General features: G+C 35.9%; 1 protein-coding gene and 3 non-coding genes across 4 annotated transcripts; all 4 read right to left on the reverse strand.

The window, feature by feature from the left end:
- Positions 1-5350: 5350 nt before the first annotated feature.
- On the reverse strand, positions 5351-22101 carry LOC144448394 (uncharacterized). Its single transcript, XM_078138622.1, has 9 exons — positions 21969-22101; positions 19482-19637; positions 18156-18324; positions 17300-17409; positions 15571-15737; positions 14816-14835; positions 12650-12786; positions 11477-11658; positions 5351-10702 (listed from the first exon to the last, which is right to left on the reverse strand). The coding sequence occupies exons 2-9, from the start codon at positions 19622-19624 to the stop codon at positions 7872-7874; spliced, it is 3759 nt and encodes a 1252-aa protein (XP_077994748.1). The 5' UTR covers positions 19625-19637; positions 21969-22101; the 3' UTR covers positions 5351-7871.
- Positions 16403-16476, reverse strand: LOC144448738 (small nucleolar RNA SNORD49). Its single transcript, XR_013482129.1, has one exon. It is a non-coding gene; the product is annotated as a small nucleolar RNA SNORD49 (small nucleolar RNA).
- Positions 17974-18047, reverse strand: LOC144448739 (small nucleolar RNA SNORD49). The gene has a single exon (XR_013482130.1). It is a non-coding gene; the product is annotated as a small nucleolar RNA SNORD49 (small nucleolar RNA).
- Positions 18616-18689, reverse strand: LOC144448734 (small nucleolar RNA SNORD49). Its single transcript, XR_013482125.1, has one exon. It is a non-coding gene; the product is annotated as a small nucleolar RNA SNORD49 (small nucleolar RNA).
- Positions 22102-22171: the final 70 nt, after the last annotated feature.

Below are 22171 nucleotides of genomic sequence, written 5' to 3' on the forward strand. Positions count from 1 at the left end.
AATACAAGTAAACTCTGGGCAAACAAATACGGAAATACAACACTCCTCAATACTATACTACACTACACTACAATACACTACACTACACTATAATGTAGTATAGTATATACTATAGTATAGTATAGTATAGTATAGTATAGTATAGTATAGTATAGTATAGTATAGTATAGTATAGTATAGTATAGTATAGTATAGTATAGTATAGTATAGTATAGTATAGTATAGTAAAGTATAGTATAGCAATGTATAGTATAGTATAGTATAGTATAGTATAGTATAGTATAGTATAGTATATAATAGTATAGTATAGTATAGTATAGTATAGTATAGTATAGTATAGTATAGTATAGTATAGTATACTAGTAGTATAGTATAGTATAGTATAGTATAGTAAAGTATAGTATAGTATAGTATAGTATAGTATAGTATAGTATAGTATAGTATAGTATAGTATAGTATAGTATAGGAGACCGATTTTTGAATTAGAAGACCGACACTTGAATTAGAAGACCAACACTTGAATTAAAAGACCGACACTTGAACTAGAAGACCAATTTTTGAATTAGAAAAATACGATCGGGTCGACAAAAACTCACTGACCTCCCCCCTTTGACCTCTGGCGCTGAGGGAGTCCTTGGGGGTTGTCGTCCTGACAGATCGGGAGGTTTTTTGTTTCTATTAAGGCAACTTTTAGGTTATTCATAACCTTTGAGGTAATATTTCCCAGCTTTGAAAAGCTAACGTAAATGTAAGTTTTAAATGAGTTTCCCATGTCACATAAAAATGGGCCCGTAAAATTGGTACAGGGACATTATTAATATTGCATGTATAGTATAGTCACCGGTATGTCAGAGAACTTTAGGTGGTCATACCTAGGGTATAACAGAAACTGGAATCTGATGAGATGTGGTGATTTGTAGTGTCAATAACATGACGAGTAGAACAATTTAGATTAATTTCATTTATAAACTATCTATGAAAATTGCCATTACGAAACCTTCAAGTTTGCCCCAAACTGCAATATAAGTAAAGCATTGATTGTGAAACAGCCAAGCATTTACATAACATGTTCTGTAACTAGTGTGGTAGCTAGGTAATACATGTATATGTATATGTATAGTTATGTTTGAAGTTATAAGTAATATTAAAGAATTCATGTAAGAAACAGGGACAAGAACAAATATTGACATGTACCACATTTCAGACAAGGCTATATGCCATTGTAGAAAGGATGTTTTTCTTCAATCACAATTTAAAACACAATGACCACACAAAAACACAATAAAACACAATATCCACCTAAAGTTCTCTAACATACCGGTGACTTTATTATACATATATTAATGCCCCTATACTAATGTTACATGTCTATTTTATGTGATATAGGAAACTCATTTAAAACGTACATTTACGTTAGCTTTTCGAAGCTTGGAAATATTACCTCAAAGGTTATGAATAACCTAAACATTGCCTTAGTATCTCAAGCAAAAAACTCCATATCTGCCAGGGGGAAAACCCCAAGGACTTCCTCACCCCCAGAGGTCACTCATGCATTCAACCAACAATCAGATGCACCAACAACCTTTTTACTGTCATAATGGTATTAAACTTTTCTTAAATATGTTCACCCTATTCTAATTTGAGATGATATTGTCTTTTCAAGATGTGAAATGTTTGCCAAGATAGTCTAAAATTGCCTTAATCTCCAAATCTCCCCTACCAATGATACTACCATTAGATGTGCTGACCTTTATTACATGTATATAATGATGCCATTTAACTTTTTAAGAACATATTTCAACCCTTAGTGTAAGTTATAGAGAATAGTTTCTAATACTTGCTGTCTTGTAAAGCATGGATTAAGTTATTGCTTGAAGGGTCTAAATAGTGTAAATATTGGCTATAAGAGTAAAATTCCTCCAGGGCTTCTAGAGGGAGACCCCCTCAGACCCCCCCCCCCCCGCATGAGGTGGACATATCCCAGTCTCAAGCTCTTCCGCTCTTACTGTCAAGATGCTATTAAAGTATATTTCAAAAGTATTTCAACCCTATGTAGTTGTTTTTTACATGTTGGTGTTGTCTTGTAAGGCTTGGAAATTATTGTCTGAAAGGGTCTGAATAGTCTCAAAATTGAGGGAAAAAACCTCCAGGGGTTCTAGGGGGAGACCCCCTTGGAACCTTCCTCCCCCCATGAGGTGTACACATCCCAGTCTCAAGATCTCCCCCTACCTCTTACTGTCAAGATCCTATCAAACTACTAGTATATTTCAAAAATATTTCAACCTTATGTAGTTGCTTTTTACATGTTGGTGCTGTCTTGTAAAGCTTGGAAATGATTTTCTAAAAATGTCTGAATAGTCTCAATATTGACTTTTCAGAGTTAAAAACCTCCTGGGCTTCTAGGGGGAGACCCCCTAGGACCCCCCATGACAGCTGTACATATTCCCTTCTCAAAGCTTTCCCCCTACCTTTCACTGTCAAGATGCTATTAAACTCCTTTTCAAATATATTTACCCTGGGTAGTCAATAATTATAATTATGATAGTGCTATATAAAAACCCGGGATCTTATAAAGTAGATGCAAGACAGTCAAGCAGTCCACACTGAGTCACGATAAAAAAATACCTGTCACTCATGCGAATATCATATATGGGGGGGGGGGGGGGGGGGTCATCATGTTTTAGAATTAAGTGATAGGGGGGTCAGCCTGTTTTGGGTTTTACAGATAGGGGGGGGGGGGGTCAGTGACTTTTTGTCGGCCCGATTTAAGAATCCACCGCCCCCCCCCCCCCAGGCTGGAGAAACTGACCGGTCCCTATGAAAAGCTGAGAAGGGCTTGTTTCTAGGAATCCAATGAAAAGATGATTGAAAGGAGGAAAAGGAGAGGCAAAGAAACATGAATTCAAAGATGATTTTTTATTTATATACTTTTTTAAATCGACCGACCGACCAAAATTTTCCATGGAAAAAAACAAAAACATTTTTAAACATTAGGATCACCCCTACACACCAACCTTGGTGACACCAGGTCGAATAAATAATAGTGGGTGTCTTTGCGATTTCTTAGCTTTATAATGTTATTCATGTTTTTATCAGATAACATCTCTAGTTGATAAAGTTTTAAATCAAAACTATCGTCTTCTCTGTCTCTTTGTAGCTTACCAACTTTGAATTAATTAGTGCACAGCTAATATCCTCGATCAAACTGGTAGGCTATTTGGCAAATTACTAGTAACATATTTCCATAACCAGTGTAAATATCTACTAACTGACAAATGGTAATACACCAACCGTTAGTCGGATTGGTAGATGTCAGTTAGTGAACTATAAGACTTTTTAAGTTAACGTGAATGTTGGTGGCGCTATACTACTGAGAACGCATGAACGTACGTATAAAACATCTTGGTAATATAATTTTGTGTACAATGTATCTGGATGCGTAATTACCAAGTTGCGGCAAACATTAAACGCAAGACGCACATAAAGACCACCATGCAAATAAACAATAAACAGAGGATACATTGCATTTATTAATCAAACGTTAATACATGTCAACACAATATACTAGGAAATTCCCTTTCCCTGTCTATCTTTCTGTGTAAAGACTTTTTAAGTTTTACTGTTCGTCACCGTGGTCTCTGCATGGACGTACGAGTGGGGTGGGGTGCACGGGGGTGGGGTGGCACAAACAATAATTACGTAATCAAACGCTATATACATAATATATAACTGTCAGTCAGTCGACGTAGGAAGATTACGCAGTGGGGTTTGACCTTTACTTGCACACGACAGCGCATGACAGAACTGGTAACGCTCATGACTGTACCAGACACAGGAGTTGCTAATGATACTCGCAACGCATAGATCTGGTACTCGAGTAGTACATGTCTGAAAAAAATTGGTGGTTCTCCCAGGGATGCATTGCGGCGCGCAGTGACTACGCATGCGCCTTCTATATACTACGTGCATTCTCCACGCGCTACCGTATCATCGTATAGCATAGGCGATATAACATCACCATGCATTGCAATATTGTAACAGTAGGCCTGTTGGCACGATTATCATAACATTGTAACGAGTATCGAGGCATCACTGTACCTCAAGGAGAAATTGTTACACTATTTGGAAGTTTGATGCACGGCGGTACGCAATACGGACCACTGATGACATAGAGCAGTTTAATTTCTGGGTTGTGGGAGTGTGGTTTTGATATTTATATTGTCGATAATTGATTTTTTTACATGTTCTAAAAAGAATAACTACTTTCCTATGTTTGTTGGTACAGTAACATTCCTAAATCATCGAGTTGAATTGAGAAATCGTGATGTTCGGCAACATGTCAACAAAACATTTGTCCAAAGATACTATGTTAAGTTGGCTGATTGAAAATGAACAATCTAATGGCTATGATGGTTTTTGAAACCAACAACTGCATAGAGTGTTGACTTTCTTTACTTCTCGTCCATGTTAGAGAGAATTAGATGTCATTCAATAAAATAAATTTTGACTGTCAATACCCCTGGAAAATGACCCAAATCAAGTGTATCAACCCTGGCCCAGGCAGCCGGTCACAAATGAATCTACCCTGTGCGAGCTTATGGGTTTTGCCTAGTTATGATATTAATATTATTGATAAACCACTACCAACTGTTATGCAAGTCCTTCTTCCACTTTCGTATGTGGTTCCCTAGCCAAAATACGCATTCTGATAAAATATACAGCCAGTTCAACGAATAACACTTTTGTATGCTTAATTTCTGTTAACAAGACGGGAAAATAAAGAACGGTCATGTTTGAATGACGTCATTTCCTCACCGAGGCCGTTCCGTACCGCGCCACACGAAATGACGACATCGTGTGTCACGTTTGGTATGGCCCGGTTTGTCGCCGCATTTTTGTCATAAATTTGTCAATGTCCGTCAAAATTATTGGCAAACCTTTTGTCATCCACATGCGATACCTGGTAGGGGTGGGTGTTTTTTCTTGTTCGGCAACTTACAAGTTACACCACATGTTTTCAAAGTTTAACTTCGTGGGCAGAACGGTGTAATTAAGTTAGGGGATGGGTTGGATCCAGTAGCAACATAGAAAGCGAAAGAACTTACAATTTGAAGGCATCATCTGAATTCTTGTTAAGCTGTTATTTTACTTGATAGATAACGACAATTTACTACCAACACATCATGATTGTTATTATGGTGACTCCTTTGGCTGGGATCAAAGTTTATAGCGGAGGGGGCTGGGGAGAAATTATTTTGGTCAAAACTTGTTTCGCAGAGAGAGAGAGAGAGAGAGAGAGAGAGAGAGAGAATATTAATGAACAAGGACAAAATATTGTTTTCACACGCAATTTAATTCTCCTCTTGAAAGTTGGCATCCCTTTACAGTGGTAGGCAAAGACACACAAACATACTATATATATATATATACACAACTTATCTATTCATCTACGAAGGGAGAGAACTGCAGCTCTATTAGTCAGTTCAAAACTTGGTTTTGACATCACAAAAAACAAACTTGGGTTAACAAAATAGCAGGTCATGTCTTATGGCAGGGGACCAATTGATTATTTCCATTGCACTATCTATACTAAGCAGTTGGAGTAGGTCTTATGTGTTGTGAATCCTGTATTTCTGTTAAAATTTCTTCAATCTTCAAAAAAGTGGATAGGTATGGAGATATTGTAGAGTCTAAGACCCTTAGAATTTCATGCTAGTGTATACACTATCATGGCAGTATAGTCTCAAAGACCATACAAGTTTTTCACCATCACTATCCCATCACACAGGAACCTTAGTATGCCATACTGGTGTATACATACTATCATGGCAGTGTGGTTCTTTCACAATGCATGTCTTTTCCCCATCTTATCACACAGGAACCTTAGTATACTAATCTATACACTATCATGGCAGCAAGTCTTTTCACCATCCTATCACACAGGAACCTTAGTATGCTAATATATACACTATCATGGTAGCAAGTCTTTTCCCCGTGCTGGAAATGCTGGAAACAAGACCCAGAAGCTAGTGCTCTGTACAGCAGTTTGAATTTCCCGCATTTGCATAGATTAGCCATAATCCTCTTTATACAGGGCAGTTCTGTCTTTAACCGATGTTCCTAACCAAAGCCAATATCATGTCACTTCTGCCTAAGTTATGATTAATGCCCACTCCCATAGTGATAAGTTAAGAGGCCAACATATTTCATTTCGTTTACTTTACAAGTTATTAAATGTACTGAATTCACAATGTATCCTTCCCCACTGAATTGAAGAATGGCATTATTTTGATACTAACATACATCAAATACTATCATATAAATTAATTTCTTACATTACTACTACATCTAACATAGTAGTATGATTTTCATAACATTCTGTTTTGAAATATATAGGGCTGACAAAGCATTTAAATAAGGAGAGGGTATCACAACCAACAGATTGACTTTCTTGACCTTATTCTTCAGATCCATGTGGTTCTGTTTACCCACTCCTCATCCACATGGCCACTTTAAAGTGGTCACATGGATGAGAATTGGGTATTTATTTTGGATTTTTAATTTACAAAATAATTTTATCATGGCTTCCTACTTGAAAAATCTATGTGAAACAACATTGACAAAGTCTGTGTTTGAAATTCATAACATTGCAAAAAGCTAAAAGATGTGTAAGAAGTTTGTTATGGTACGTACAATATCAAAGATTTTACACATTTAGTAATCTTTTGCAATGTATTGAGTTACAAACAAGGACTTGACATATGCGGTTCCATATGATTATTCAAGTAGGAAGCCATGATAAAATTGTTTTATAAATTCAAAATTCAAAATAAATACCCAATCCTCATCCATATGGCCACTTTAAGGTGTATTAATATTGGGGACTGCAAATGTTATGAGATTTCTACCCCTCTGTCACCAGGATTCTAAATCCTTAGCATACAATATATATATAGCCCCAGTAGCTGTTAGTTTTCACTATTATTTCATTGTCTGAAAAATAGTTCACTGAAATAGTGACTGTAAATGATTCAATCCTTGTAATAGTTGAACAACCTGTCTACTATTACACTTTATTTCATCTTTAAATTTCATGTTTGTGCTTTTTGATAAAAATTTACTTTTTAATGTATGTCCAGTTGATATACATATACACCATATTATGAAATAATACTATTGTACTTTATACTACTGTTATTTCATAACAAGGTGAACATGCAGCTGGGCGTGCTACATGTTTATATGTATGTAAATCGTATAATGATAAGTACTGATAATTCAATACGTGTCTACATACTGTAAATTAGTGGGATTTTGAGATGGATCAATCGGTGGTCACACATGTGGAGTTGAAAATGTCAAAAAATTGCAGAAAAATATAGCTCAAGTTACAACTACTGGGGCTTCAAATAAAGTGATACTTCTAACATGTTACATTGCAGTAGGGACGTAGTAAAGGAGAATTTTCACGGTCAAAAATAATTGTTAACAGCTAACGTTTTGGGTGAAAAACCACCAATCTTTCAGAGTTTGTTGTGTACAGATAGTTCACAGTTGTTCACACTCATTATGAGAGCTCAGTTCTTCACACTCCTCATGAATATGTAATCATAAATAATCTGAATGAAGTAATCATTTTGGACATCGAACTTTCAACTTGACTATGTCCCTATTGAATTCTGGTCCTTGCTGTGTTTACATGTTTCTATGTTGTTCTTGCTGCATCTACTTTATTCTTATAGGGTCCTAGTTGCATCTACACATCTGGTCCTCACTGCATCTATAGTTCAGGTCCCTGCTTCATGTCTACACATTTTACATCTGGTCCAAGTTGCACCTATTACATACACTTTTATCATTACACTTATATTTCAGTTATCTGGTGATGCAGTCTCTTCATCCGTGTCCTCACTCAGCACTATCACGTCCTTGCTTTGTTTTGGGATGGAACGTTCGAACCGATCATCGCCAAATTTCATCTTCAGTTTCTTGGGCAAACAAAATTGGTATTGGTCTTCACTGTGCTTTCTTTTCGGCTGCGCTGTAATCTTGTTTTCTAAGAGCTCTGGTGGATTGTATACATCATTTCCTGTCCTGAGGGAGTGACTCTCTGTTCTACTACTGCAGTGTTTGTTGCCCGGGCTTCGCCGAGGTGATGCCACAGGGCTTATCAATTTTGTGGGAGTTTCAAGCAGAATGACAGGACTGGTTGTACAGTCACTATCTGTCTGTAATGGCAACACTTTCATAAGTCGCTCATGAGTATGATTAATCTGATCGGTGTTCTGATAAGCGGGATTGCGAGGGTTTTCGTACATGTCCTGAAGCTGCGATAGTCGAGGAGCCATACAATATGCAGTGGCTTTTTTTTTCTGACGAGTCTTTCGTTTCCTTTTGTTTTTACTGGACAATTTACTGTCCATATAAGCATTTTCCTCTTTGAAGAGTTGTATTATTTTGGGTTCAGGAGACCCAGGCATTGAACACACTTTTTTCTGAGTATTGCTGTCACTTTTCAAAGTCTGATCTTTTGGTTTCTGTTTGCGTTTTTTCTTCTCTTTCCAAATGTCATTCACACTGCTGTGTTCAGTCCAAGGATCGTCCAGTTTCCTTGGACTCTCCATTAGCTGACCTGCTTCCCTGTTATTATTGCACCCGTTGGTACTGAGTACATCAGTAGAAAGACAGAAATCAGTCTGTGAGTGTGGTGTCGCGATAGCGGGCTGATATGGCGGGGTTGGCAGTTTCCAAGCATTTACCTGTTCTCTACTAAGACTATTGTTATTTGCATTGCACATACTTGCTATGTCATCTCCAAAGCCACTACTTAAACTTCCAATCATGCCAAACTCTGGTAGATCAGACTTCATTGGACGCGGAAACAACAGTTTTTCGGAATATTTCAGTAATTTAGCAGTATCAATGATCGGTCCTTTGTAATTTCCCCAGGGTCCTCTACATGTCTGTTTTATTTCATCATCAGGCAAGTAGAAAAATGGCAGTTTTGGAAATGGAATTTCTCTTCCGTCTAAATTAATAATATTGTGCGTTTCACTGGAGAATTCCTCTTCACTATCGTTGTAGCTGTCTCTTGATAGACCATGAATACCAGTACTGAAATCGGAGTCATTTAATACACCTAAATTTGGCAGGTCTGGTATTTTAACTTCATTTGCTAACTCATCCACAGTATTTTCTCTATCAGTATTGATATCATCATCACTTGTATTTATTCTGACACTAGAATCCGAGAAGAACTCGTTCATATCATGTACGTTTGTTTCAGCGCTGTTCGGATATAAATTTGTACCCTGCGTTTCAACATTATCATCTTGACAAAAACTTTCTGGAGTATCGAATATATGCATGTCTTCTTCACTTGTGACTTTGCTGAAGTCTGACTCGGATGATATGAAATAGTCGGAGAGTTTGGGGAGTTTTGGTCCAACAGGATGTTCCGTTTTCATTAATTTCTTTGTATCTACCACTCTGCTCTCTTCTTCTACATTACTACTACTGCTACTAAAACTACTACTACTACTGCAGTTGTTTATAGATTTACAGTGACTTTTTTTAAGCCGTATTGTGATTTTAGGAATCTTGTCTTTTTCTCGCCTGATAAGTTCAGCATTATAATATGTCAATTTCTTTTTCCTGCCCGCACAATTTGTCCGTAAATTTTTCTTTACGCGTACTTTAGTCTTCTTGGGTACTTTAATTTTGACTTTGCATACATTCCTTGGTTTGTTCTGTTGTCTTGAGATTGAGTCTGTTTCTGTGACAGTACATTTAGTAGATGTCGTGTTAGCTTTAATTTTAATCTTAATGCGAGTAATGGCTTCCAAGCTAGTTCTGTATGAGATTGCAGGGGCAACAACAGTATCATTAGCAGAGTTTATATCGTTGAATGTGTAAGATTCTGGCGACAATGGTGCAACACCTTGTGACATGCCTCTCTCCATGTTGAATGGATTTAAACTACTAGAGAAAGGTGAAGCAGTCATTATACCCTGATTGCATATTTTCACTTGATTATTCACCAGGTTACAATCCTCTTTAATTTCATTGTTCGAAACTTTCTGGTTGTTAAACTCGACTTCTTGAGTTATCTCTTCGTTCTCTTTCTTGATTTCACATGCTGGACAATATGAATCTGAGTCTTCTTTTTCAGACTTAATTTCTATGTTATCACAGTCTGGCGGTTCTACTTTTATGTTCTGGAGTGATGGCATTTCTGCATCAACAGTCAACGACTTCTCATTATTATCACCACCACAGATTTCTTGTTTCACAGTGACATCCCCTTGGCTTTCCTCCTGAGAATCTGTATCAAGTCCCAAGAGTGATAGACCATCAAAGTCAGATGCAAAGTCAGATTCTACTGTTGACTCCATTTCGCTTCCATCAACATTACCTTCCATTTTCAGTCGTTTGCGTACAACTTGCAGCATCCTTCCTTCATGATTGACTTTGACAGTCTGCGATGGGCTGAGTTTCTGAGGTGTTAATACAATTTTGGGTTCTCGGAGTCTATAACCTTGTGCTTTGATCAATTCAGCATCATACTTCGTCAGTTTGGGATTTCTCCTTTTGCCATAGTTTGAACTGTAGCGTGACCCAACCCCCAGACGTGAAGGGCTTCCCCGAGAACGACCTCTTCGATGTTGTCTACTATGACTTCCTCCGCCACTTTTTGGTCCCCCTATGTAATGATATAGAAAACACACAATTAGGCATCACTGTTAAAACACATGTAATCATAGATAATTCTCAGTACCTAAAGGCAACATTTTACCTCATGCTTGAGGGTCAAAATAGAACAAGAAGATTGACTTCTTCTCAAAGTGTCTACGGTAATTTATATATAGAGTTTGCAGCATAGTCGTCTATCCATAGTGTGCAGCATAGTTGTCAGGGTGTTGACCAAGAAATGTTGTGAATGTGAATGGGGAGTAAACTAATATTTCAGGTAACAAGAATCTTGTTGAAATATTGTCTATCAATCAAATTTGTGTCAATCAACGACAATTTTAAAGTGCCAAACTTCAGAACACTGTATGGTTAGTCCACATTATATGCCTTGTTCAACAATCTCTGTCTTGACAAACACAAAAGAGTGTCAATTGTGGTAAAAGTGATGTCATCACCAGAGGGTCCCATAAACCTTTACATGAAATTCCCCAAGATACCTGAACACATGTCCAATGCAGTAGGGCTTCTTTACATGATTACAATGGTCAGGAAGTTACCAAGTACACTGTAACATACATTGTGTTGTTCCCCCATCATTGGCTGACTGATGTGTGAGGGCGCCCTGTCATGGCATACTTTACAGACTAGATACCGAGGTGCTATTTTCTGACCTAAAATCATATCTAAGTTTGCAGCAGCAGCAGCAGTAATCAATACAATTGTACTAAAGCCCAGTAAAGGCAAAAGTACGTCTGACTGGACTTTTCTTGTGAACTGTTCTTACCCCTCGATCTTGATGTAGATCGACATCTTCCGTTCTGAACTGCGCCATTGTTTTTCTTCTTCTTTTCACTTTCCCTTTTCATCCTTGACAACCTATTATCAGTTTCTCGTAGTCTATACGTTGTTTCTGATAATACATCTTTCTCAGAGGTATCTTTAGGTGTGAAGGCCCCAGTTTGTCTCCTGAAGAAATTGAGAGAAAAAAAACAGATATGATGGTTATTCATTCATTTCTGTCTAAAAACTTCTTATGTATATGTTTTCAGATGAGTGTATAGTTTGCTGTACAAATATTCTATCGATGTTAGACCCCACTAAAGAGTTAATAATCTGTTTAAAAAATCCTAGTTTTATACCCAGGTTGTTCTAGGCAATGACAACTTGTTTCTATGTCACTAGATCTGCAGTGCTGGAAATAAAAGTCAAATGTTCAAAAAGCATTACTTTCCCTCATTTTTCATAAATTAAACTTTTGATGGTAAGACCACATCCTTCCCCAATAGTTTTCATCATTCAGCTGGAAAATACTAAGGGTTTTGTCAGTTCTCATCGAATAACTCGTAGTGACAAGGCCACTTAGGTCATTTTCCTTTGGTCACAGTTCCAACAAGAAGACTGGCACTTTGAAGAGAATGAGTGATATTACACTATGCACAAGCCAATTTATTGTCTTTGAACAGAAAATATGGTTTATATCCCCTGGTTATTGTATGTCACGACAACCCCTGTCTATGTCACTGGTTCTGTGGTGCTTGAAATATGCGCAAAAACGTTCCAAATCACCATTATCTTTTCTGATATCTACTTCTATCAACCGTGTGAATTTTTCATTTCGCACAAAACGCAAAGAATGTAGTCCGATAGTGTACTGTGTAAATTTGTTTCGCAATAGGTAAAGTGTTTACTACATGCTTTTCCTTGCGTTCTCGTGTTTTGTGTATTTCTGTAAATTGTGTTTTGGCGTTCTGTGTAAATTTTATGCTGATTGTGGTTTTACCTTGTAGAGATCCTTTTTAAATTGGATTCAATTGTATATTTTTTTTTTGTAACTCAGTGTAAATTGGCCTTTTGGTCACAATGGCTGAGATTAATAAACCATTATTATTATTATTATTATTATTATTATTATTATTATTATTATTATTATTATTATTATAACTAAATACAAACATACCTTTCACATGTTTCACATTCACAGTAACAGTTGTCTTCTCCAAAGAAACCATCACCATAGAAACAAGTGATTTCCTCGCCAGGCTCAATATCTCTCAGTACCTGTACACATGCAGTGTCTCTTCCAGTAGATACAAACTGTAAATATTTGCAGAAATCAACACAAATTAGTCGGGTTATGCTTAATAATAATAATTATCTTTATTTATACTGGATAGTTCTTTAAGTATATAAACACTTGTCTCCCAAGAAGTCCAGCGAGGGCCATCCCTCATGGGTTCAGTGTTAATGCAGGAGGAAACTGGAGTATCCGGGGAAAACCTGTGTTGTTCAGTAGAGTCAAACTGAACAGCGTGGTAAATTTAACCATGACTGAAGTGGTAAGAGGCAAGTGGTTTAACCACTCAGTCACTGACAACCCTGAATGGGTTCACACTCTGACCGCAGTGGTAAGAGGTAAGTGGTTTAACCACTTGTTTCAATTACAGTTTCTCACATTGGTATTTTACACTGTATCACTGGACTTGATAGTATTTGGCAAGTATTAATTTTTAAGTGTGGTATTACGGTATTCATTTAAGTGTATACATTGGCATACTATTCCAACTTCCAAACTTGTACCAAATTTAATAGAAAGACTTGGAAAACACTCATTGTACGAAATCTGAAGGAGTAGTGAAAGAATATTTTCAACAGTGTTTTTTATTGGCCGTGATGATAAGGTAAAGTTTTATAACAATCAGACCTTGGGGTCATAGCAACTGGGGCTTGAGTGTCCTTTTTCTAGTGATACACGTCCTTTCATATTTGATCAAAGCCAGATAACAGAGTTAATTACCGTCATAATCCCATCAATATTCTACTCTTTTAAATTGGCCACCCACAGTCTCAGAAATCATCTTTTAATCTTTGCATTTTGACTACAAAAATTACACCAATGGCATTGTATAGTTTATGTTATTTTTTTTAAAAGTTTATATACACCATAATTTTACTGTTTGTATGGGCAGTATCTACATTGATGGGTCAATTATGTCAATTCTTTGAAAGTTTATCCACTTACCTAACCATTCATGTTGCTCTTTTTGCAATATACATTTTCATTTCAATGGTGCTAAGGGCATTGTGTTGTTGCTAGGCATATATTTGCATACATTTTTTGAATCTTTATTCACTTGCTTATAAATCAGTTATCTTTACAATATATATCATTCGGCTGTATCCTACCCATATTTTAGATCAACTAATTCATCACATATTTTTTAATCCCATTTCTCTCCAGGGGATATTTATTTACACAAATTAAGAAGTATAAGTTGGGAGAAAGAGGGATTAAGTGGCAAAAACAAAACTTCTTTGAGGAATATCACTGACCAATCTCTGCACTGTATAGACTTGTTTCATTTTACAAACGTATTTATTAATTTTCATTCACAACATTCAACACTAGTGATGAGACCACACTGGCTGCAACCTTCAGTATGTCATGACTCCCCTTCACCCTTGTCTGACTTTAGATTCTTTCAATTTTCTTTATTTCATAAATCAAGTAGTTCGACCACCAACAAATCGTAATTATTAAAATCTGGCCAACTTAATGATTTCATCTCGAAGCAAAAATGTTCAAGTCAACAACAAGTGGGGCTTCAACACTGCATACTTCATTTTTAGTAAGGTCATTTGTTGAAGCTCATTATCGTACTGACCATGGGCTAACCACAGTAATCCATATTGGCTGTTCTACCATAGTTCAATAAATGTCATAGTGTATGACAACAACACAGATGCAAGGGTTTGGATCCTGTCTTTCACTTCCAACCATAAACATTTTAAATAATTTGCAAACAAACTATCAAAATCAAAATTGTTTTTGAAAGTCTCTCGAGACAGAGTAAGACTTGATGAGGTTATCTGCCTCATTTGAATAAAACAATACTGCAGAATACAGTGCTGTATCCCATAATGTCTTTAGTATATAAAGGTAACAATCTGAACCAGACAAAAACAATTTCCTTCCTACGCTATTTTGAAATTGGGTGTTATTGGAACTACACAATTTATTTTGGCCTGATGTATAGTACAACAGTGGTTAAAAGACACATTTTTGTCATTAATCAAATAAGCAGTATTAGCTGTTTGCCGTTAGATCTTTCCTATTAAGACTTACCTTGCAGTTTGGTCTGCAATCTGAAAATTATGAAGAAGAATAAAAGTTAAACAACTGTCCAGCTATCCATTTACACTAACCCCTCTCTCTCAGGAGGGTGTTAGTTAGTACATAAAAAAACACCAAAGCATGAACAGTATGTAAACAGAGAGGTAATTGTACATAAGGAAGAATGGAATCTGTTTAAAATTTATGTTAATTAACTTGAATCATCTAACCTTTGCCATATGAATGCTTGATCCTGTTTATTTTGAAATCATTGAAGGATAGGGAACTTGCAATCCAGACTGAGCATGCTCAGACGCAGAGGACTATGGGATTATCTGTGGTTATCGTATTACCTAATCTGGAGCTACTGATAAAATAAATCTCCCACAAAGGTCAGGGTAACTATGAATTGACCATTTATGGTTATAAACAATGTAACAATATTGTTCATAATACTAATTGATTAGCATTTATTATCACATTTCCCATGATGCAACATTCAATATGGCAGGTTTGCAAGTTCCCTATTTATTTTGATTGTTCATATCATATTGATTTCTATATATAAAATATTGCATAATAGTGACAACTCATTTTTCTTCTTGATTTCAACTAAGAATAGTATGAAGATTTCTGAACAACCAAATAACATCTTGGCAGAGATTCATTTGTGAGGCACATACAAATATTTGATGTGTAGTAACCCTAAAAGATACGATGTCTACATGTCAATCGGATTAGTTAACTTCATTTTTTTAAAGACTTACCATGGTTGATAAAAGAGGCTGGCCCTAGCCAGAGTTGAGCACAGTTTTTCCTCGTGGAATACATAACACTGAAGTCATTTTCCCCATGTCTCAGTAACTGGTTTTCTTCTACAGGGGTTAGTTCTGAAATACAGCCTACAAGATATGTGATCTTTTCATGTCTTGACCTGAAATAACGAAATATAAGTTTATGTTTTTATTAGTTTATGACCTGCAGTGATGTGATAATAGGTACATATCTGTGACATATGAATTTAAGTCAGAAATAAGATGATGGCAGATTGCTTCTCGGTACCAGCAATACCATTTTATCTCATGCTAGCAGGTCAAAATGCAACAAACAGGTCGACCATCTCATGCACACTTATGTTACATTGTGTAGCATGAGAAGTGGAAGTTATGTTAGCAACCGAAAAAAACCGAATAGCTGTTGTTGTTTTTCCAATAGAAATTTGTCTGTGTTGGTATTCAATCTAAATTTTGTTCCAAACACAATCAAAACACAACCATAGTATTCAATTTAAATTTTGTTCCAAACACAATCAAAATTCATTATTTTTCTTCTTTGTAGTTATTAATCATCCCACCACTGCACTATTGCATTTTTTGACTACTCTCGTGATTTCAACCTTATGAATGTCATACTCTGAATACAACACCATTTTAGATCAAAATGATATTGAAACAGTCGCCAGACCCTAGACATTCCCTACCCGGTCCCCAACAAGTAAGTAGGTAAAAGTTACAGATCACAGCGCCCTCTTGTGGACAAATTCAAAGGAGAACACTGAATACTGTACAACCGTAGTTGGTTATTTTGTGAATCACCGTTGATCAGATTTAGGTCAAGTTAGCTTCAGTTGTCGTTTCAGACGGCAATTCCTATCATACCAAATCATCATTTCAACATATTGCACCTTGGTAAATGCTTTGCACTGCTACACCACTGAAGTATGCAGTCGAAAATTTCAGGTAAAATTTTCAAGTTGTGTTTGGAACAAAAAGTTAAATTGAATACAACTCTCATTTCTATCGACATGCCTAGATGTAAAATTTTATTTCAGGTGCTGAGAATGATCGGTATGCAAACAGACACATACTGTATGTGGCATGCTAATATAAGCTATCAACGGACATTGATGTAACTTCACTCATGGTAGGGTGACATCTCTAATGGTGAGTTTTTGTCAAATGGCAATATATTCAATTTTTTTATTTATTTATTTATTAGTATTTACACTTTCTTGATTACAGAGTGATTATATCCACACAAAATTTCAATGAACTTTGCTGTACATGTACAGTTACTTGCATACAGCTGTACATTATAGTGGCTATATGGATGAGGATTGGGTATTTTTTAATTTATACAATTTTATCATGGCTTCCTACTTTAAAAATCAATGTGAAATAAGACAGACCAAATCTGTGTTTTTAACTCAATACATTGCAAAAACATGAAAAATGTGTAAAATGTTTGCAATACATTTATTAATCATTTGCTATGTACTGAGTTACAAACAAGGACTTGGCATATGTTGTTCATTTAATTTTGCAAGTAGGAGGCCATGATAAAATTGTTATAATCCAAAATCTAAAATAAGTACCCAGTCCTCACATCATTTCTGGTCACGTTTATGTTTTCGGTACTACATCGCAGCATAAGTACCAATACTATGTGCACGCAATGACGCATGTGATTGTAAGTATGTATGATAATCTCCCTTACCATTCTTTTGTGCTGACAATCTTTGCACCCTGTCCTTCCAAGGAGTATCGGTTACATTGTTTAATTTCAAAACCTGCTTCACCTGAGAACATCATGAGATACCTTGATATCTGTCAAAATAGAAAAACCATCACATCACTGTCATCAGAACATCACAGACTCTCAACTAGTCTATAAGATAGACATTTGTGCCACGCTATCAGCCAGCACTTAAGAAGCCATGACAACACGATGTATCAATACAGTCTAACCCTCAAAATGTTATGTTAAAGTACAACCCATGTCACATTACAGGGCTAAATATTAAAATCAAGAAAGATAAAAATTATTGAACTTTGAATGGAAAATAATGAATTGTGGCTTCATGTAAGGTTAGCAACTCGGAGTCAATTCACCATTTTTCCATTCAAATTCATTACTTTTCTTCTTTGTAGTTATTAATCATCCCAACACTGCACTACTGCACTTTTTCACTACTTTCTTGATTTAGACCTCATGAATACAACATCATTTTAGGTCAAAATGATTCTGAAACTGACCCTAGACATTCCCTACCCGGTCCCCAACAAGTAAGTAGGTAAAAGTTACAGATCACAGCGCCCTCTTGTGGACAAATTCTAAGGAGAACACTGAATAGTGTACAACTGTATTTGGTTATTTTGTGAATCATCGTTGATCAGATTTAGGTCAAGTTAGCTTCAGTTGTCGTTTCAGACGGCAATTCCTATCATACCAAATCATCATTTCAACATATTGCACCTTGGTAAACGCTTGACACTGCTACACCATTACATTTAATTCATATGACTGGTGAGTAATGGACTGTCATTATTGTACAGTAACTTTTAATACTTACGTGCTCCTTAAATGTATTTTGTTGATTCTTCGATTTATTCATGAAATATAATCTGTACCAGTCACCTGATGTTAAAGATTTCAAAGTGTCTTCTAGAGTAGACTTTTTCTTGTGGAATTTGTCCACAGTTTGTCTAAGCTGCTCTGATCTTGCTGTCACTGGTCGAAATCTGTTGTTGTGAAAAAAATTTGTGGAAATGTTAGGACTATTTCTTAGAATGTCATGCGCTAATGGTTAATGGCTAAGTTGCCCTCCAGGCCAATATGTTTTGCTCTTCAAATCAACAGTAATACTAATCTATTTAATCCAAGATTATTACCACAACTGCAAATAATCTCATATCCCTGAGCCAGTCTGTAAAGTAAGCTGTGACAGGGTACCCTCACACATCACTCAACCCCATTGCATGCTCTGGTTGAATTTCATGTTGGCTATAGAATAACAATTACTTAATACTGCTGATCAGATTTGGGTCATGTTAGCTTCAGTTGTCGTTTCAGACGGCAATTCCTATCATACCAAATCATCATTTCAACAACAACTACACCATAGTCATAGTAACTTACAATACTGTCTACAAACGGTAATGGCAGGATTTACCTCCATCGTCTATTAGCAAAATATATACTTCTTGCACCATAAAGCCTCTATTAGTTAACACATAATGAATAGTAGTGCATAAATCTACATAACTCTAGTCTTATTCAATTAGTAATGACTGGCCGAATCCAGTTATTTATTTATTTATTTATTTATTTTTTTTTTGGGGGGGGGGGGGCTTCTAGTTAGGAAGATATCTGGGTTCAGAGGCTTTTAAAATCCTTCAATTAATATGGCACAGTTGGGTGGCAGTCAAGCAATATTGTATGGTTACAATTGACTTTTCCAACAAAGACAGCTAAGAAATTGTGGTGTCTGTGACCAGACTACAAGTACTAACTAGTAAATGCACTTGGACAGAATATATTCACCCCTGTTCAGTATGATAGAACTGTAATTCATTTTGGATTTTGATTGATTGATTTACCCGTAAAAATTATAAAGGATTGACAGAACAATTTCATTTTTGTAGATTTGTAAAAAATTCTCGGTACCTGGAATAGCATTACAACAATGCTAGAGGGTCAAAATAGAACAGGAAAGTCAACTTATACACACACATTTATAGTAATGCATGCCTAACATGTGGAGTGCCAGTCATTGTATCAACAAAGAAATTGAATGTCCGTTATTTTACAACATGCCAGGGTGGTAAAATTCTCATTCAAGTACTGAGAGTTGATTGGTTGATTGATTACTTCTGACAAGGAACATGGCATACTATACCTGGTATTCATTTTATGAGTTGTAAAACCTAAGTATGGATCCAGGACTAAACTGGTCCCTAAATCATCATTTTCACACAGTTCTTTACACGTCATCCCTGTAGTTGGAGCAAAACGGGATCCTTGGAAATTTTCAATGACCATGGTGACTGTCAACCTGAAACGACAAAAGAAGTGTTTACAAAACACATAGTATTTTATTCAGTATTAGGAGTAGTACTGAAGGGTAAGGAATGTCTGGCATTCTAGAAAACAAACAGTAAACAAAACACTTTTTTTGTGACGGAAATTCCCTACACATTAAATAATGCTTAATACCTTCTTTTTGAGACCTAATTAGAATTTTAAAAATTGTGACCAGTATTTTTTTTCTTTTTTTAATTCCAACTGATGAGACAAAAATAGTACACAACTATATTGAATTTTCTCCCAAACATTCTACTTCATGCATGCACAGAAACATACAGAGTTAATATGGATATGCAGCACATGTATAATGGATCCATTTTTAGCATACTTGGTGACTACATATTTTTGGATACAAAATCAACATTCTAAAAAAAAAAAGATATTCAAAATACACTTTGACTCTGACTAAGCAATGTCCTTCTCAGAACAATGTGATAGAGGTTTGATAAATTTGCATAATATAATAACGTGTAAATGAATAAATTTTCTATTTATCAAGAATTTATATAAGTGGATTCTACAGTTGCCCTAAAACGTGGCAAGAATCCTACTTAGGATGTAGATATAATAATATTGTCATTTTGTTGGCCCAGCATATAAAATAGTGCTGGGGTACATGTATATTAAGAACCAGCAAATATGCACTATTAATCAACCTAAAGTTTATCATTTGGACACAGAAAAGACTATAAGTACAAAGGTCAGTTTGGTCATTACACTGTGGTGTATATTTACCTGGGCTTCATTAATACACATCAAACTCTAGTTGCTGGCTATATTTATTATTTTTTTTTTTTAAATGTTTTTTTTTTTTTTTTTTTTTTTGGGGGGGGGGGGGGTACTTCTTTTTTTTTTTTAAGGGAAAGAATTCCTCTTTTTTTCCTTTTCTTCTAAATATTTGATAAAATCTCCATCTTGGAAAGATGTGTTTTTATTCCCTACTGAGTTCCTAACCAGTGGTCTGATGACAGGGAGTAGGTAGAATAATAACCATCATATGGGATCCAATTTTACTACAATAATTTTTTGAAGGAAGGAGGCAAGAACTGGGGTTTTCCAATCATAAACCTAAGCAATAACACACAGGAAGTGATTGAGTGCTACAGGATTTCATGATCTACAAAGTACAATGTACATGTACTATCTCTGTATTACAGTTTTACTATTTTTAGCCAAAACTGTTAAGAACTGGAAAATATCTGATACTTGGGGCTAAGAGCACAGAAAGACTTTCATTCACAGGTATTTTCAATAAAAGTATTCCACCTTTCTTTGTTACAAACAGAAATTTGGCAAACATATTCAAGAACTGGATAATTACATGCAAAGTAGAACAGCATCTCAATAGAGAAGGTCAAACCAGGACAGCTGCAAGGTCATGACCTTCACTGATGAATCTAATTTTAGTTTCATATCACTCTTCTTTATTATAACAATATATGTAGCCTAAATCATGCACTTACAAAGAAAATACAATGAAATTATTTGTCTCTATTTACATACATTGTAAAGTTTTCTATCCAACGGCAAATAAGATAGTGTATTAGTGATCTCTGTCCCAAAAACATAAATTAAAAATTATGTCAGAAACTGAACTTGAAAGCCCAAAAAAGGTTACTACAACTGTTAGAATTAGCATAACAACATGTGTATAGGAGGTTCTCTAAATGGCCCGGGCAGTAAGAAAAATAATGCGAAATAAAGCTAAAGCTAACTTTCTCTAATATTTGAAACGTTGGAAGATTTGAATAGTTTAACACCAGGCTGAATATTATAATTTACGCTGAAGATAGCATTATTAGCTATTAACAAAGAATAAAATCGTAAAAGGTACCATAAAAATTGTAATTTGTAAGTTGTTCTATCGACGGATGCACTTTATTTGCACAATAATACAAAGCAAACAAAGCTTGAAGTGTTCCCGGGTTTTTCTATTTATAAATTCTATGCAACCGACAGTCTGACTGCGTGGTCGTTAACCTTTGACACGCCGACGTAAATACGGAAATCTGAATACGGACTCCCTGGCATCATCGAAATTACACAAAAAGCAAACTTTTTCGGTCTCCCTGTCTATTGCAAACCCCGGAAACAAATTGAGAATTTTGATCGAACAATTTTATAATTAATTTATGTTTTCTACATGAAACTTACGTCTCACGGCTACATTTCTAAGCGAATAAAATTTGCCTCCCTCCCGGCTTTTCAAACTCGATGCAAATTTAAACGAACTATGCGCCGAGTGACACACGGGGAAAAATTTCAAATAAATCGACGTGGCGATCTTTCAAGTACTTACCAATTACCCAATAGGGTAAAAGCAAATCACAGGCGTCCAAATATGCCAAAATATGGCAGGTATTCTGATTAACTTCGGCAATATTTCACTTTTTTCGCTACGTATCCACCAGATGTAAGGCAATCGACCAACACCGCAGAAGCCAACCTTTACAACATGGCCGCCAACCTTATGCGCAGCTGGCGGAAGAAAAGTAATTCTAA

The sequence above is a fragment of the Glandiceps talaboti genome, chromosome 17 (genome assembly GCF_964340395.1).
Source record: "Glandiceps talaboti chromosome 17, keGlaTala1.1, whole genome shotgun sequence".
In the NCBI taxonomy this organism is placed as follows: domain Eukaryota; kingdom Metazoa; phylum Hemichordata; class Enteropneusta; family Spengelidae; genus Glandiceps; species Glandiceps talaboti.